The sequence below is a fragment of the Ursus arctos genome, unplaced genomic scaffold, assembly GCF_023065955.2.
Source record: "Ursus arctos isolate Adak ecotype North America unplaced genomic scaffold, UrsArc2.0 scaffold_23, whole genome shotgun sequence".
NCBI classification, from domain to species: domain Eukaryota; kingdom Metazoa; phylum Chordata; class Mammalia; order Carnivora; family Ursidae; genus Ursus; species Ursus arctos.
In genome coordinates this window covers 22,412,480-22,431,042 of record NW_026622908.1, presented here as the reverse complement: position 1 = coordinate 22,431,042, position 18,563 = coordinate 22,412,480, and the positions used below count along the sequence as shown (strand labels likewise).

At 43.4% G+C, this 18,563-nt stretch overlaps 1 protein-coding gene across 10 annotated transcripts in view; it reads right to left on the bottom strand.

Moving 5' to 3' along the window:
- Window positions 1-18,563, bottom strand: part of CD44 (CD44 molecule (Indian blood group)) — an 87,278-nt gene that overhangs the window by 30,912 nt on the left and 37,803 nt on the right. For 4 of the 10 annotated variants that reach the window (XM_057317553.1, XM_057317555.1, XM_057317558.1 and 1 more), the window contains exons 3-6: window positions 17,948-18,081; window positions 11,688-11,756; window positions 8,768-9,001; window positions 1,047-1,172 (exon numbers count right to left, since the gene is read on the bottom strand). In XM_057317553.1, the coding sequence (XP_057173536.1) occupies window positions 1,047-1,172; window positions 8,768-9,001; window positions 11,688-11,756; window positions 17,948-18,081 (563 nt within the window). Of the gene's footprint in view, window positions 1-1,046; window positions 1,173-2,402; window positions 2,532-8,767; window positions 9,002-11,687; window positions 11,757-17,947; window positions 18,082-18,563 lie in introns of all 10 variants that reach the window. The other 6 variants (XM_026512119.4, XM_044389023.3, XM_057317557.1 and 3 more) reach the window with 3 other exon arrangements.

Sequence of the window (18,563 nt, the reverse complement as noted above, 5' to 3'; positions counted from 1 at the left end):
TTTGGACTCCTCCCTTCCTGGTGCTGTCCATTTGGGGACAGTCCTCTTGGGTTTCAGTAGGACAGTCAGAACTTCAGTGACCTGAGAGAGTCCAGTCACACTGCCAAAGTCCACCTTCACTAAGGACAGGAGTGACGGAGTGATATGGGGGAGTCAGGTTCGGAATACTCATCTCTGTTCAGCAAAATCTCAGTTCATTACACATATGTCTAGGAAACCTGGGCATCTGGCTAAATATTAGCCTGACCTTTGCATGTTTCTTTAAAGGAGGTTTTTCAGCTCGATTTGCATCTCTGTTCTCAAAAAGTTTTATAACTGTCACAAATTTGGATACTATTTTGCAGTGTCTTCACTATTTGTTTTTAATAATTGGCACTGCTTTAATTAAAGCTCAGCTGACATTCGTCCTTCTCTTCAATGTCTTTCTGTTATATTGGTGCCCTATTCGTTTGTTAAAACTAGATTTGTTTCCTTGGTTTCAACCAAGCTTTGATTATGATGGTTCTTGAATACTGATACCCAACTTTAAAGCCTTTCTAGGGCCATCTAAGTCTTCGATGTGGAATCAGCTACAGCTTTTAATGAATATCCTCCCACTCACAATCGACCACTTCAATAAACCAGAGTTTAAAGGCAAGAGCTCTGGCTTTTTTCATCTTCGTGTTCCCAGCACCAAGCACAGTGGGTACACAATAAATACTTGTTGTAATGTTTTACTAGGCCATTCTCTGACAAAGCTCAATAATTCAAGGAGAATCGGCAGCAGCAGACCACATAAGTAAACAAAACAGGAAGGACCTAAGGCATTAGGAGTCTTAGAAGATATATTTTCCCCATTTCTCCTCCAAATACGTTTTGGCTTCCATTTTTTTTAAGGCATTTTTCTTCCTTCCTAATCTCACCAACATATAACTAGAGTGTGATCGGTCATAGGTTTATGCTCATTTTCCACATTAACTATTTCCCAAGGTAGACAGTATGGGGCATCACTCAGATTAATCAGTAAGCCTTGCATAAATGGTTCTACTGTAATTGATTATTCTTACTGGTGCTGGAGATAAAATCTTCGTCATCATCAATGCCTGATCCAGAATAACTGGGGTGTCTTTCTCTTTCATCTTCATTTTCTTCAGTTGGTTCCCAGCCTGCTGAGATGATATTTGAATCCATACCTGTTGTGGTGACTTATGTTAGTGGCTGAACTGGATGCCAAGCAACCCATTTGACAAAGGAAGAAAATCAGGCACAGAATGTAGAATGGAATTCCCAACATTATAAGAAAAGAGTGAGATATCTGACTTGTGTACCCCCAGATTCTTATATTCTGGTCTCCGAAGCTAACGCATAGATCTAAAAACAATTGGCTGTGACCTTTACAACATAACCATCTCTTTAAAGAAGTTAAAAGAATAAATACAGACTTAATCCCACTAAAGAAACAGAAGAAAATAACACTCCCCCCCATGCTTTCAGATTATTAACTTATCAAGCATGTGCTATTAAAGGGAGGGTGTCAAGAATTGAATGGAAACGTTTCACACGTGCCTATTCGTTTGGTCAGCCACCCTCAGAAAACTTTCAGAATCTAAACACATGTCCACCATTTTTAAAACCCCATAATTGTATTCACGATTTGTTAATTCATTCGCTGACTTTCTCCAGCATCACATCACCATAGCTCTGAACACAAGGCGAACGTCCATCCCCACAACAGTGCAGCAGCCAGCCACGGCAAAGTTAGTCAATTCACAGAGAAATCAGGCCTGGCATTTCTTAGTCAACCAGAAGGGTCAACTAAAGTGGATTGGAGCCAAGATTTTGAGAAATTCTCGCGTTTTCCCTTCTGGACACATCAGAGGAAAGAAAATGGAGACCCTCTACCTCTTCTCAGTGGTTGCTCTAGAAAGTGTCTCTTTTCTGAAAAGGGGTTTCCTATGCTTTGAATGAGAGTCATGTTATCTTTTGGAGCGACCATTTGTTTTTTCTTACTATCGGTGGCTGCCCCAAGAATAGTTCCACTGATGGAGAGTTTCTATATTTTTCTGGCTCTAGCTATGCTATTTTATTTTCTCATGGAAAGTCAAGAATTTTTAATGACTTTTGTCACTTTGGAATATCAGAGCCAAAATATTGTTCTGTCATCAAGAAAGATTTGCCCCCTTTCACGGTGCTCTTATTAAGCCTCCTCCGGGCCTATATTAACTCTATAGAATAGAAAGAAGAAATCTGCTTATTCATGCTATCAAATCAAACATATGGGTGTCCGAGCTCATGATCCTCTGAAAGTCATCAAAAACATTTGTGAAACCAGAATGGACTTCAGACTTAGTATCCCTGAGGTCAATGAACTATTGAAAACTGTCAAGAGATCTTATGAAATGAGATAATAATAACTCATTTACCAGCCATTATCGTTGTTGTGTGAAGATGATTCTTGGACTCTAATGGTTGAAACCACCATGAAAGCCAATCCTGGGCTTCTCGCCTCTTGGTTGCTGTTTTGGGAGTTGTACCATTAGAGCTCATCAAAGCTGTTGTAACCATAATTGAATTGATGGTTGAAAGGTTAATTATCAGTCCCTAAGAAACAGAACTGTATATGCTTCTTTTACCACTCACGAGAGCCATCTATACTTCATATAGATGGCGGGAAGAAACAGAAAAAGTGCAGGAGTTCCATTTACTTTCGAGGCCCACACTGCAGGTCATAGAATGTCAGAAATGGAAAGACCTTAAATATCATCTGGTTCATGATTCTCATCTTAAAGAGGAGAAAACTGTGCTGGATGGAACTTGCTTTGTCTGGAGTCAGAAAGGCCGAATGACAGAGAGTATGCCAGCAGTCTTTGAATTTTGAAAAACTATAATGTAGAAGAGGGATTCAATTTTTGTCTGTGCTCCCAAAAGGCCAAACCAGGGCCGGTGGTGATCATTGCAAGGGGGACAAATATCCTCCCAAATGTTGACTTTAAAAGGTTATAATCTGGACTATCCAACAATGAACTTCTTCATAAAGTATTGTGTTCCTCACCATCAGAAAGATCACCTAGCAGGAGAATCGTGTAGATCAAATGATTAGAAGCGTTGATGGAGCTAGGCTATTGAAGATCGTCTCCAAATCTGAGAGTCTATGATTCTGAAAACAAGTCCTAGCCCTTCATGTTCTACACACGCTATCTTGGCCAACCAATATCATTCTCCAAGAATTTAGGGTATGATATTTCTGCCAGCAATCCCAGACACGTAATCCCAGCAATCCCTAACACACAGAAGAATGCCACATAAAGGGGAAGATGGAAAAAGGTGCCTTTCACCTTTTCCCATTCAGTGTCCAGATCCTCCAGCCATTTTGCCCATGGTCATTTTTTTAAATCAACACCATATTTTGCAAAGCAGAACAGGTCATTTTGAGTCCATTTTTTAAAAGAAGGTAATCAATCAGAAAAGATGGACAGAAATGAAGTGACCCAAGGATCTCACTCATAAGATGAGAAGTAAGGGTCCTGGTTTGAAAACTTCCCAAGACCGCCATTTCTGCCACCATAATGTGCACCAGAAGAATATTAAATATTCTTGGATAAAAAAACTGAAAAAAAGTTGAAGCAAAGAGGCTGAAACCATCATTAAATCCCCAAATACAAAAGTAAGGTGATTTAGATTTCTTTTTTTCAGCTATCAAGAAAGCCCAGAAATGGCCCAAGATGAAGCATTGACAAGAAGACATTTTCCCACAATGTTTGTTCTATGAAGATAAACATTGTAAACATTTAACATTTAAAAATAGCATATTCTTCATTCTGCGTCCCCCCTCCAGCATGACCTTTATCACCATGATATGAAATCACAACATAACATCAGCACTATTTTCCTTACATGAATACTTGCTGAAACAAAATATACTTTGACTAAGCAAGTGCTAAGGACCATTTTTATTACTCTCCTTCTGCAGAAAGAATGCCCAATTATTTTGAAATATGGCCGTATCTTCCACCAACAATGAAGATATGCTTGTAATCTCCATTGTTATAGACCTAGAATCTCTTCCCACATAAGCTCTCAGTCCAGAATACTCTGCAGGGATTTAGAGTTAATCATCAAACATCCAGGCAGCCTAGATTCTCATGGAAAACAACAGGTCACTCCTCCATTCTACAGCTGAGGATTGAGATGTCCAAACAAGTACACAGGGCCTACACTTTCCAACCATAAGTCAGTATTTCCCTCTATTATTATTGACTGCCATAATCAGACCAGCAGAAAGTAGGAATATGCATTTTCTAATAGACTTCTTTCAAGAGGCTCTGTTCTGAATGAATCTCCTAATTGAAGCTCCTGAAGGAAAACTAATTCTGATTCTATTCACATGATGCCAAAAGGAAAACAAGTAGAACTCAGAGGAGTATCCAGTTGTATCCCCAGATCCATAAGCCTCTCATAAATGAAATGGTACCAGATCCCAATTCCCTAAGGATGGAGACAAGACTTCTGTGCGAAACTTCGACACGATCGTGGATGCCCTTCTCCTTGATGCTGAAAAACTCGGCATTCAGGACAATGGATAAGCAGAAGACATAGCAGTTTACCTGTTGTTGCTGCTGCTGTGTGATCCTGAGTCTTAGGCTGTGAGTTACCAAACCAGGACCACATCCAATGATTTTGCCCCTGAACCGCTGCGTGGCTGTTTGAGTGCACAGTTGAAGGAACTGGATGAATTATGAAAATATCATTTAGTGAGATCTTTCTACAAACCTTTATTCTCAGCTCTACGTATATATAATGTCTGTCTCTAGTATAGAGCGAAGATTAGAAAAGAAAGACCTAGGCCTGGTTTGATCTTTCCAGTCTCCTGAAGTCTCTTGGAATCTTAGAACAACATGAGAAATGCAAATTCTGTACGGGAATCAATTGAGAGCCACTCATTCTTCATACGGAAACCCTAAAAGATGAGCTGACTGTTCACAACATAGGCTCAGAGCAAAATCAAGTAGGAATTTAACCACCTGTGAAGGAAAAGAGATTTTTATATTTACTTGATGAGGTGACCCAGCCATGGACTGAAGGTCTGATGCAATATTTTATGAAGTTGCTTTCATCCATTTGTTTTTGGAGCCTCTTCAGAGGCGCTTGCTTGTATCTTTCGAGCCTATCATTTCCTGCCGGGAGCCTCTGATGACAACTGGCATTTCAAGGCTCCACCCACACTCATTAACTTCAAGTCAAGCTTTCTGCTTGAGCAGGAACCTTGCAAAGGGTGTGTGTTCAAAATGTTGAAATCAGATAAAGCTCTGTCAAGTCTCCATCTATCACCTTCTTGTCACTTGTAATTCTAATTTGGAATGGGTTTCTAGAACAGAAACAAAACTGCCCAAGTTAGAGAAATTCTGGACTCTATTCAAATTAAAGAAAGGATAGTCAATGATATTTTGCAATTTGAAATCTCCCATTTGACTCTCAAGTAGGACTTGAGTCCAGAATGTTTCCCTGTGGAAGAAGAATAGCAAAGATATCGGGATAAACATCTATACCAGTTGAGATTTTTAAAAGCCATTTTGAGTTACATGGCCCTTTGAAAATCTGATATAAGTTATGACTTCTGTCCTCAAAAAAGTGTTCTGACATACACACATTCTCAACATTTTGTATACTATTTCAGGCTCTTGAATGCCTTATGGTCTATCATTGAACCTATTGGAGGTCCGTCAACACCAGGATAAAAACTTTGACTCTGTATACAACAAATGTCAACAACCTGTACAGTATGTTCCATGTTACAAAGGACACATTGGCCAAGAAGAGAGAGTAGAGACATAGGAGCCAATTTCATCAATGATGCCCACAGATAAACCTGAGCATCCCCCTGAAAAATTCTCAGGCACCCCATTCTGCCCTCAGAAACTTTATTAAAGACACAGAGCTCCTGCCACCTTCACCCTGTAGGAGACCGAGAAGAGACCCACAGGAAGTAAACACACAAGAGCAAGATAGAAATAAGAATTATTTCTATTTTCCTGAAAGGATTCATATGAGATTTGGGGGAAAGGGAAGGAGCTACTGTCTAGCCAGCAGAGTTCCAATTTTCCCCACCCAAGTAGGTGATGCCAGACCAAAAATATATATGTATATATTTCTTTGACACCCAGAAGACAAGGAAATAGAGCGTTCCAAGGCAGGAGTCTCTGCTTCCTGAATTAGTTTAGGTTTCTGGATTCCAGAGAATTCCAGATCACCAATAGAAAAGAGGCTGATGACATGCCTCCAGGAAGGCTCTTCCAAAAATATCATCTATAATAAAAAGCCTGCTGGAAGTGAAAGCCTACCCAGATGGTTGCTCTTACTGGCTTTCCCCAGTGCCACCCACTAAGGACACTTAGAGAGGAAAGAGCCAGCCAAGCAAAGATGCACTTCTCTGTCCGCAGCCAGACTCCTCTTGACATCTGCCCTTCTGCGTGCGTTAGGGAGGGTGTGCAATCACTCCTCCCCACCAACACCCACCTTCAGTCCAATAGTCATGAAGCTTTGGGAATCTCCTCACTGGGCTCAGAAACTGGGGTCTATTCAGGAACTTACCACTGGTAATTTTTTCCAATAAGCCGTGGGCTGCTTTCAAGTGTCCACCCGATTTTTTTTTCTTGGACACTCTTCTTTCCATGAATGGATTTATCTGGAGCTGCCCCTGGCCATTTTGGACGCTATGGCACTTCAGTGACTTTCAGGTTAGCCCTGGACTCACTCTGTTTGACCACTGACCCTCTCTCTTCCCGAACTACAGGAGAAACTTAGCTAAGTGCTCTGAAAAGAGGAAAGCACGATTCTTTTCTCAACCCAAATCCCGAACTATGGTTTAGTGAAATCTCAAAGCAGTCCTTTTCCTTGGTTTCTGAGCAGTAGATGGGCTCCATGAAGGTCAGTCCAACTCTAAGTCCCCAGTAACTAGAGCACCAGCACAGAGAAGACCTCAAATATTGTTTAATATTTGGCAAATACTGGTTACTAGCTTATTAATCCTTATTTCCCTTCAGTATTACTTTCTAATGGTTCTTACCATTGGCTCCCAAGCATTAGAATAGGCTTGGTACATAGTAGGTCCTCAAAATCTGTGTGCTGACTACCTAACTTGGGCAGGAAATGTGCAATCCCTAAAAGATGAGCTGACGGTTCACAAACGCCCTTGTTGCCTTTCTAAAGTACATGTGTAATACTCCCTATGTGATATTGGCTAATAATGGCTTCAGTGTGAATTTCATCTAGTTCCTCAAAGATTTATTTTGCCACGATTTTCTTCTCTGGTGGGGAACAGTGCTTTGGAGTAGACCCGCTCTGCCTCTCGCTGAGACCACTAATTGTTACATTTGCCAACATCAGACAAAATTGCATGCCCTGATGCTAGGCGCCTTCCGCATGGTTCCTTGAGCAGGGCAGGGCGCTCAGGAACAGCCAGCAGCCCTGCCTGCTTGGTTTGCAGAAGGGCCTCGCAAGAAGGGGCGTGCGTGGGACAATAGGCAACGAGGTGACACAATCTCCAGAGAGCCAGGAATCTGTGAAAGCCTCAGCAGTTTGAAAACGTCTCTTCTTGAAAATGCTTCAAAGGATCTGCAGAGGATGACCAGACTTCGGGCCCATTTGTATCGTTCCCCACCCCCACCCCAGCACGCTGCTCACAGAAGTTTAACACACTGTTGAGCAAGTAACCTTAGGTTAAATCATAGTGCTCTGAAGGTTGCCCTGGCTTCTGGGTGACAAGGCACAGAAAAGGGCCTCATGCTGAGCATTCACAAACCAGTGAATGTCTGCCACACTCTTTGAAGACCAGAGTCCCCCCCCCGAGCCCCCCCAAGAGCCAGAGCCAGGACAAAAGAAAATGCACAGCATACTAGGAAAGGTGCTCAAGGGGCAGATGCCCTACTTCAGTGTGAATAATCCCCCACAGAAGGAACGCAGCCAATCTGGAAACCTGTTTTAAAACAAACCACGGGGAAAAGCAACGCGGGAAGCGGAGAAGGAGGGCCAGAGGGAGGTGCAAACAACTTCCAATGAAAGCGGAGCCCAAAGGGCAAAACCCCAAAGAAATCGAATGCAGTGTTGACATATTTCCACTCTCGCCGTCCTCAAGTAATGAATTACCCACGTTACCAAGCAAGTATTAACAGCCTTCCCCTACAGGCTGGGGTGGACAACTTTTAAGCAGATTGAATTTGATCAGATAACTCCTTCGGATGCGCTTCCTTAGACCAAAAACAAAGGAGCTGTTTAGTAAATCACGGGTGATGAGTAGCGCTGAATCTTGTACCGTCAAATATCGCATACGTCAAGTTAAAACATAAAAACATAGAGTTAAGTGGAGAAAAGCAGATGGGATGGTATGCATACGTTATGATCCCAACTTCATGGAGAAATCTTATCCAACGGTGGATAAGAACAAGAAGGAAACATGTAAAAGTAAAAATCGCTTCTGTAGCGTGCTTGGCTTGTTAGCACATCCCTGGGACAAGAGAACAAGAAAAATTCTTCTAAAAAACTTCCAGTATGGCACTTCTTATCCGGAGGTAAGCAAAACAGGGGAGTCGATGGAAAAAAAAAAAATTATAGGCAGTAGCAGGCAACGCATACAGGGCACTGGCTACCATAATAGCCCCCTCCCCAAACAATGTCCCCAACTTCTAGAGACAGGAGACAATCAACACACAAAGGAGTACGTATCACCCGGAAGATCAGAGACGGTTTTGCAAACAAATCACCATTGGCAAACACAGTGACTCATTCTCCTTACTGGTAATGGGGGTATTCTCTGGGTGGTCGGACACCCCGGTACTGTCTTGGTCCTGGGTCGGGTATACAGTTGGAAGGTGGGTGTGGAAGATGTTGTAGCCTCCCGAAGTGCTCCTCTCACTGGAGGATCCACTGCTCACGTCATCGTCAGTGGGGCTGCTGGGGTTGATGTCTTCAGGGTTCGTTCTATATTCACCCGTCTGGCTGTAGCGGGTGCCATCGCGGTTAACAATGGCTGGGGGGAAGAGAGCACGCTTTCAGAACTTGACGGATGACATTTTCTGAGTATAGGAAAGACTATGGATTATCATATAAGACAGTGACTGCAAAGCTATTTTTCTTCATCATTAAGCAAAACAACACCCACCTACCTACCTAGTGGGGGGGTGGGTAGGTGATGCACTAAGAAAGTCTACCCTCCCCGACCCACCGCACACCCTGGAAATGGGGAGGGGGAACGAGGGTGTGTTTGGAAGTTCCCATGTTTGAGCCCCAGCTTCGTGTGTCCCTAGACAAAGCTGGTCCTGAGCTTCCGTTTTGTCATTGGTAAAACGGGGATGGTGCTAGCTCTTGCTACGAGCACTATATGCTGCATGGTATGTAAAGTGCTTAGCGTAGGATTCAAAATCGAGTTGGTTTCAGTAAATGGTAATTCTCCCACTGGTTCCTATTCTCCCTTCTCAAGTACATGTAAAATCTGTTGCTATTCATTCCATCTACTTCTAGAAAGGATTTGAAGTAGGAAATAAAGAGGTTAGCAGGCTCAACAGGGAATATATATTTGCACACCCATGAAGAATGCGGCTTTTTTTCTAAGGGGCAAATTTTGCCAGTCCAAGTGAACCCCTACTCTGGCAAAGACGTCGGCATGCCTAAATGCTGACTGAGCCGCTGCCCATTCTCCGTGAGAGTCAACCTCGAAATCAAGAGGCACGAAGGTATATTAAGATCAAAATCTTTGATTTAAACAAGCAAATGTCTCGAATGGACAGGAGAAGGAAAAGCAAGAGTGAATTCATTCCTTAAAAGGATCTGCTACCTTCCAGTCTGGGCCACTCACTGCACAAGTGTGCATTTAGCTGAAATTATTTTCTGCTATACTGCACTGGACTAAATGTTCTTTTTGTCCACCTTTCTGGCTTGCCCAAGTGCAACTATTAGTAAAACATAAATTAAAAAATATTGCAGGGGCGCCTGGGTGGCTTCATCGGATAAACGTCAGACTCTTGATTTCGGCTCAGGTCATGATCTCAGGATCATGAGATTGAGCCTTTGCATGGGCTCCTCACTCAGTAGGGGTCTGAGTGAGATTCTTGCCCTCTGCCCCTCCCCTCCTGTGCTCTTTCCCTCTTTCTCTCTCTCTCTCAAATAAAGAAATCTTTAAAAAAAATATTGCAAAGTCTCAAATACCCTGATAATCTCTGCAGACGAAGATGTGATTAAAAAACATATGACCAAACTTGTACAGGTCTGGACTTTGAAAGGCATTGGTGGGGACCAAGGAAATAGGACGTTTATTGAACATGACTATGGTCCTGGTATGCATTAGACATATTACCTTTCTTTATTTTCATTTCAAATCTCACATGTTGTTCCATTATCCAGATGAGAAAACTGAGGCTCAGAGAGAGTAAGTCATTCTTTTGAGATCACCTAGGTGGTAGGAACTAGGATTTCAAACCAAGCCTGACTGAGACACCACATCTCACCTTGTGGGCCTCCCCTTCCACGAGGCACAGGTCAGGGACAATTTTTGACCGAACAGTGGGGGGCTGGATTTGCATGGCCAAGATGATTCTCATCCTTCTGCCGCCTGCCACCACTGTTCCCTTGCACACTGAGGCGTCTGGCTTTCAGGAGGCAGAAGTCAAGCCTCCTCCACACTATGACACTTCTCAAAAAAACTGAGACCCAGAGGCCATAAGATCAGGGTTAATAAGTTGACCTCTGTGAGAATTTTGTTTGAGTTCTTTTGTTTTCATACAGTGTAAAACGCCTACATCTTGGAATAATCAAGAAGATTTTAGGTGGATGTGGTATAAATAATGTTGAAATCCCTACCAGGAAGTTTATGCCCTTTATAATTATCTTCCAATACACAAATAACCAAACAGAAAATTTAGGGGGCTGGAATACATCTCCCCCAACACTTCTTAATCCCCCTCCATGAGAGAGAACACGGCTCAGACTCAGAAACTTCAGCAGCTAGAGTTTAAGAATAGGACTTAATTTTTCCTTCACTTCAGTGTATATTTAAGGATACACTCTGCTTATAACCAGGGATTTGGTTTTCCATATGTAGGGGGTTGTTTATTTTATTTTATTTTATTTTATTTTATTTTATTTTATTCTATTCTATTCTATTCTATTTCTATTCTATTTCTATTCTATTCTTTAAAGATTTATTTATTTGAGAGAGAGAGAGAGAGCATGAGCGGTAGGGCAGAGAAGGAGAGAGAATCTCAAGCAGACTCCTCGCTGAGCGCAGAGCCCAACACACGGGGCTCGATCTCCCAACCCTGAGATCACCACCTGAGCCGAAGTCAAGAGTCGGACGCTCAACCAACTGCGCCACCCAGGTGGCCCTGCAGGTGTTTTTTTAAATAAACATATTTTAAGTAGAAAAGAACGGGCCAATTAAGTGAAAAATACCAAGTAAACGATTGTGGTGTATACACAGAGGTGCCCAAAACAGTGAAAGTAGTTTTCAAATGACTGCAGTTTGGGGAACAACGTGTTGGGGTCGACCGAACTGCAGTTTCAAGCCACTGCAGGAAAAGGGGAAGGGACAGTGAATCACAGCCGACGTCCCTGGCCTTGGGGAAATGACTGCTCTTCGACGCAAATATGAAACACAGAAAGTGCACCTGATCCCTTTCCCAAGAAGGCGACACTCCATCAAGGTCAGAAGAGATACGTACTTATGGTAATCGGTCCTTCAAAGGCGTTGGGCAGGTGTGTGACCGATGTACAGTCTTCTTTCGGTGGAGCTGTGGAATAGCAAAGAGAAAAAGCATGAGAACTTTAAAAAAAATAGGAAAAAAAATAGGAACCAAACTGATGCCCATTTCTATTTGGTCAGAATGGGGCTTTACTAAATTTATTCCAAATAATTTTCCTTTTTTGAGTACTGAAATACAGCTGACACACCACATGACATTAGTTTTAAGTTACAGCGTAGTGATTAGAAAAGCCTACATGTTCCTCAGTGCTCACCACGATATGTGTTGTCACCATCTGCCACCTTACAGCATTACTACGATATTACTGACTCTATTCCCTGCGCTGCATTTTCATCTCTGCGACTTACTTTTTTTATTACTGGAAGTTTGTGCCTCTTAGTCCCCTTTATCTATTTCGCCCAACACCCCCACCTCCTCTCCTCTGACAGCCACTTACGAGCCTGTTTCTGTTTGTTTGTTCATTTATTTTTTTAGATTCCGCATATAAGTGAGCTAAATAATTTTCTTTTTCTGAAACTCGATTAAGTCTCCTGGGAACTTCTCTGACCTTTGTGATACATTTTTCATTTTTATTTACCTTTACACAATTTTGGAAGCTTACTTGTTCCCCTCCCCTCTCTAACAGATCCATTCATTAACAAACACGTATAAATGTTCTCTATCAGGCACCGCGGATATAACAGTAAAAAAGATAGGCACGGACCTTTTCTAACGAGGCATACATTAGAACTTACTTTTTAAATGTGTTATTATAAAAGTAACGTGGGAACACTGTAAAAGCATTTTTTAATAAAGTGCGTGAACTATAATGAGAAATCATGTGGAATCCCAATACTGTACAGAAATGATGGAAACACATGACAAATAGAATCGAATGTTTATCAGCGTGAACAGCGTGAGAAGATGAAAACTAAAATAATCACCAAGAGTTTACTTATAGAAATACTCCGATGCAAACTACTCTTTAGTGTTCTTATCGATGCACTGATGTGCTCCTTAATTTAGCCAAGTTCGTAAGTGCCTCGTCCGTCTAGACAGCTTCTCAACACGTAGTTACCGAGGCTATCCACCACCGGTCTAGATGCCCAGACTATTTCCTGAGGCCTCTGTGTTGGTATATCTCACCACGGGTACCTCTGGCTTCTTTTTCTTTTGTCCTCCATGTAATCTCTACTTTCCCCCTCTTCAGAAGTAAAGATTTCTGAATGTACCTTGGGCCTCCCTGATCACTGGGAGACATTACTAAGTAGCCCTATGAGACCACTGCTTTAAGCCCTCTGGAAACAGGCTGTATACCACCCTTGAGTACTAAGAGAAGACCGAGGAATGCCTTAACTAGCCGTTCCATTCATGCCCAAATGCTCTCTTTGGTAATCGGACCTTGTATTGAGCTCTGAAAACTCAGAGTTTTAAACTGGTTTTGCTGTTGCAGGAAGTATGGGTTCCTTTGTGCATTACAGCTTTTACACCGTGTGCACGTGTGCGTGCGTGTGCGTGCGTGTGCACAAAATGGCAGCTTATTTGTTAGGCTGGTTTCTCTCAGCATTGCTTCTTGGCAAAGAGAAGGAAGAAAGGGATGGACGGATGGATGGATGGAGGCAGGTAGGCAGACTGGTATCACAGGGAAGGCTGTGACCACAGGTATTTTAAGTGTTCTGGATAAATCGCTAGGTACTCATATCACTGAACAGAAACATAAGTTGAACAGAGCAGGGCTTGGTTGCTTCCCAGGTCGCAGAAGCATCTTTTCCTACAGGGAAAGGGCATATCCCTTTACCTGCCTATTTCTTTGGCCTCGTTGTGAAACTAACCAGCAGCTTTATATATTTACCGGGAGAAAAGCAGGTTTTAGGAAAAGCCATTCTTGCAAAGGATAATTAAAAGACGTCCCAGGAGAGAGTCTCAGAGAAAGTCACCTCCTCAGTAAGGCCGTTCCTCACCATGCAATCTCAACCAGCCCCTCACTGATCCCCCACACATATCACCATCACATCTTTGCTTGCGGTTCTCCTTCCGGCTTACTGCTGTCTCAAATTATCTTGTTCATTTTACCGAATGGCGGTTCATGGCACACCTCCCACCCCCTGGCCCCTGCTACCACTCACCTCCGAAGAACGCTGTAAATTGAGTAGTGACCTTATCTATCTTGGCCAGAACTTTATGTGCGATGGGGTCAAAGAGGCATTTGATAAATACTTGTTGAATGAATGGAAGAGGAAGGACCAATATAATTCCCACAGGCCCATGCTTCCAGGAAGCATAGCTAAGTCGTTAAACCCCCCAAATGGTCTGCAGTGATAAACAGGTCAGGAAACGTTTCGATAAACCGTGAATGACAATGCCATAAGAAATTCTTTTGAAAAAGTTTTAGATATATCAGTTCATTCGTTCATTTTAAATATCACTCATGGGACAGATGAAAAAAAAAAGGAGCAAAAAGATGAACATGTCCCTGTCCCTGCTTTTAAGGAATTCACAAGGTCATGGGAGACAATAACAATTAATATTTCTTTAGATTTTTATAGTTTTCAAAAAATGTTCCCAATGATTTCCTCTTTGAAAAGCAGGGCAAATAGCCACCCTGGGAGATCTTGAAGAGTATCTACCCTGTCTGTTCTGGTAACACCACCAGAAATCAGCCTGACCCATGAGAAGCTTCTGAGACCGTTATGCTGCAGGGACCCAGAAACAGGAGTTGGAATATGACTTCCTCATGGCAGAGATGGAAGCACTTTCCCCAAATTCAGGCAACAGTAGTGCCCTGGGAAGGAATTCCTAAGGGTTAGGTTGTAATAGAATGGGGCATAATGTAAAAAACATTAAAACAGATTTGGAAATCATTAGAGCATTTGTGCAAATGGAGCCTCTTCACGCTCCAGTTCACCTTAACTTTTATAAAGAACACCAAGTCCGGCAAGCACACTACGATGAATGGTGACCCAAATGTGCAATTAATACATTCACGCTCCCATGTCAGATGGCAGGGCCTCGCTGACAATCCTTTATTCTGTTTAACGAGCGCCGTACTGCTGGGAGCATCGGGCCTGGTGAGCTTTTCCTGAACCTAAGCATTGTTAGAAAGATTCTGGGGTGGGCTTCCTGGTGGGCTGCATCTTCAAACTGCACCTCCACTGCCCCAAAATAGCCAAGAGAAATGTTAATTATTCAGTCTAGCCGATTACTCAGTGCCAGATAGAAAGACATCTTCCTCAATGCCTGATATAGTCTAGGTATCCTATAAATACTTGTTGAGTGAATGATCAAATGAATAGACAAATGAATGTAACATCTTCTCCTAAATTCCTCCTTCAAAGGAGAATGAGGCATTTTACTGGAGGCAAACTTAAAAAATGAACTAATTCAAGCCAGTTTTCTGGGCTCTTAACACAGAAGTCACTGGGCTCGTGCTGGGCCTTCCTGAGACATGAGGCAATTCAAGTCAGAATCACGGGGCCTTTGCAGGGTCCGCCGTACTTTCATCTGTGAACCACAGGCCATGTTTTACAAAAATACTGCTGAAACTGTAAGCATACAGAAGCTATCTGCTAAGACTGAACTGGCTTTGGTCCCTGTAGACCAAAAGGGTTTGTAGGGGATCCCATCACTGGGTCTTGACCACCTGCCTGCAATTCAAGCTAAGTTGGACTCAAAGACTTTCCAATGAGATTCTCTGCCTGGAACAGAAGGTTATCAAGAGCCACAGTTCACTTAGCGCTCTATCATCTGACTCTAAACTGAGACATTTAGAATTTATTTATCCTTAGATAAACATTCTTCTCCAGCTTCTTTATTTTTTTATTTCATCATTTCAACGAGATTACCTCCCGAGACAAGAAATACGGCCACTGGTTCTTTCTCACTTACTTGCCCAGCAGAGTCCTAACTGCATATAGTGAATCCATAAATACTCTTTTTAAAACTTAAGGAAAAACTTATAAAAGCAGCCTAACCCCATTAAGTAAATCTGGGTAAAAGAAAAGGAAAAATCTGCTCCTTAAACTTTACTACTTTAAGACAGCCATTTGGGTATGAATGCACCCCCAGAACTTCTCCAGCTTTTCAGCTGGATTAACACCTCCCCTGCAAAGAAAAAGAAAGTTAATCAGTAGTGTTCACTTCCTTTGCTGAGGCTAGACCCAACCTTACAGGCAAAAGGGGCAGGCAGAGAAATCTCAGTAGTAACTTGTCCAGGTGGCTGCCGTTCCCAGCGATAAAACAGTGTGAGCTCCTAGCTTTTGGAGTTAAGGTGCTTTCCAAGAAGTGACACTAACTTGTAAAACAGGTGAGAGAATGTGGATTCACAGCAACATAATTTATTGCATCCACGTGTCGGACGAGACTGAGTGGGGGAGGAAACGGGTAGTACTCAGACACTCTCGAGTATGCGGTCCCGAGCTAGCCCGGTCCCACATGACCAGCCCCTTCATCTAAAACACAAAGGCTTCCCAAAGTCCCCCCCCGACCTTTGGCACTAAAATAAGCTATTGAGACCACATGTTGCCCTGTGTCTACTTCTCCTTTATTTGCGCGTGGTTTTTCTCACCAACATGACATCAGAACGGACATTCTGGGTATGGGTATGGGAACCAGGTAGGGGCCACGGACAGTTTAGCCTCATGCGGCTCTCTTTTTGGTTACACTCCATCTGCATTCCTTGATCATATAGCAGGGACGAAGAAATACCCTATAGTTTCCTTCTCCGTGTTGTGAGTGTCTCCCCAGAGGTTTAGCGACTTGCCTGTATTTGACATAATCTATTGGCTTCACACCATTTCAATTAATCAACCCTGAAATTCTCCTTCTCCTAATCTCTAGATTTCTCTTCTGAATTCCCACTCCGATCCCTACTGCTCACGCCACAGCGGGTGGCCGGCATAGCCGAAAGCTACTGACGTAATCTCGCAATTACTCTGATGCGTCTACTTGCACTGAAAACCCCGTGAAGATTTTATATCCCACCACCGTACGTGATATCTGTGTTTGTCTCATGCAAACAATGCCTTAAGTCATCACTGAGTAACGTCTGTGTTTGTCTCATACCATGCCTTCAACCACTCTCCCGCTACTTTAACACCCTCCTTCCCATCTCTAAGGAAAACGGAGGGGCCAGGAAGACGTGTCGAGTTTACCTCGTGGTTCCGTCTTCCCTTCACACAATCTCAGACCTTCCTGAGGAAGAGAAGGCCCAGTCTGAGAAGCAAGTAGTCAAACAACATTTGATTGTCGGCATTAAAAAACTTGACATTTGTGTGTTTGACCCTTCTCAAAAGACCCTGAAGATACATGGTGCATAAAATTCTTGAATCCTGCTGGAGCCTGAATTAGACTAATAAGCATGAGGTCCTAGGCCAGTGGTTGGAAGCGAGTCCCTTCGACAGGCAGAGGGGCCTGGCCCGCAGCCCAGCACACACATCTTCACTTGGCTTTCTTGTTCTCTAGTTGTCAAGGCTCTCAATTGTTGGGAAAGGAAACTCAAGAAGGTCAAAGGTCTACCATATATCCTTCCAGCTTTCTCTCCAGGCCCAATATAGAATAAATACTTCTAAGCCAAGCCATTTGGCTGGTACCCCAATGCTATCATTAGGTTCATGTCGCTTCCCTATTCAAAACCCTGCAGTGACTTCCCATCACGCTGAGAATAAAATCCACACTCTCTACCATGGCCTACAAGGCCCTATGGGACCTGGCCCCTGCTTACCTCTCTGACTTCATCCCTTGGCATTCCCCCTTCTGATCGCCGGCCTTTATCCACCCTGGCCTGTTCGGTGTCCTCAGAGTAAGCCACAGTGCTCCGCCACGCCTGGCTTGGCACTGCTGTCCTCTCCGCCCGTGGCTTTCCTCCCTGACACCATTTGCAGCGCTCTCTCAAAGGCACCTCCTCACAGGCACCGTCTCTGGCCACCCTCTCAGAGACATCTCCCTTAGCACCCTGCAGCCACTTCTTCCGCTTTCTTTTTTATAGCGCTCATTACTCCCTGACTTCATATGAGGTATTAAATATTTCTGTTTCCTGTCGGCCTCCCTGCCTAGCAAGGAAGCACCTGGAGTTCTAGGAAGCTTGTCTCTGCTGTGGAGATCTTCAGTGAGCACCTGTTATGTGAATGGAAGCTGCATGACTCCCCACTTAAGCCAAGACGGGAAGTGCCGTCAGCCACGCCGCCAGAGGCTTACGTGCCCACAGCCATCCCAAACGCCAAGACCATCCCCTTGGCACCAACCTGAGGCGTTGAAGCAGTACGTGTCATACTGGGAGGTGTTGGACGTGAGGATGTACACCCCTGTGTTGTTCGCAGCGCAGATGGAGTTGGGGTGGATACGGGGGATCACCACATGCCCCTCTATGAACCCGTACCTGCAAAACAAACACGAGAGGTTATCCACCTGCAAGGCTGTGATGGGGATTCCATAACATGCCGTCAAGCGACGTCTCACGCGGTGCACTGCGTCATTTGGTTCACCTCTGGGGCTCTTAGAGGTCTCCACACCTGGGTGAGATGACATCCAGAAACCACCACCGAGAGAGAAGGAAGGACATCAGCAAGGCTGAGGGATACAAGGCGATTTTACTTAGAGCTCTATAAAGGGCTTTAGAAGGAAAAAAAAAAAAGATTCACGAAAGAAAAAACTGGCTTTAAAACAAAACAAAAAAAAACTTTATTTATTTAAGTAACGTCTACACCCAATGTGGGGCTCGAACTCACAACCCCAAGGTCAAGAGTCACTTATTGCTCTTCCAACTGAGCCAGCCGGGTGCTCCAACGGAAAAAAACTGTCTCAAATAAAATAAGTGGGCAGCAGTGTCAAATCAGCTTGAACACATGGAGGGAAGCCTGA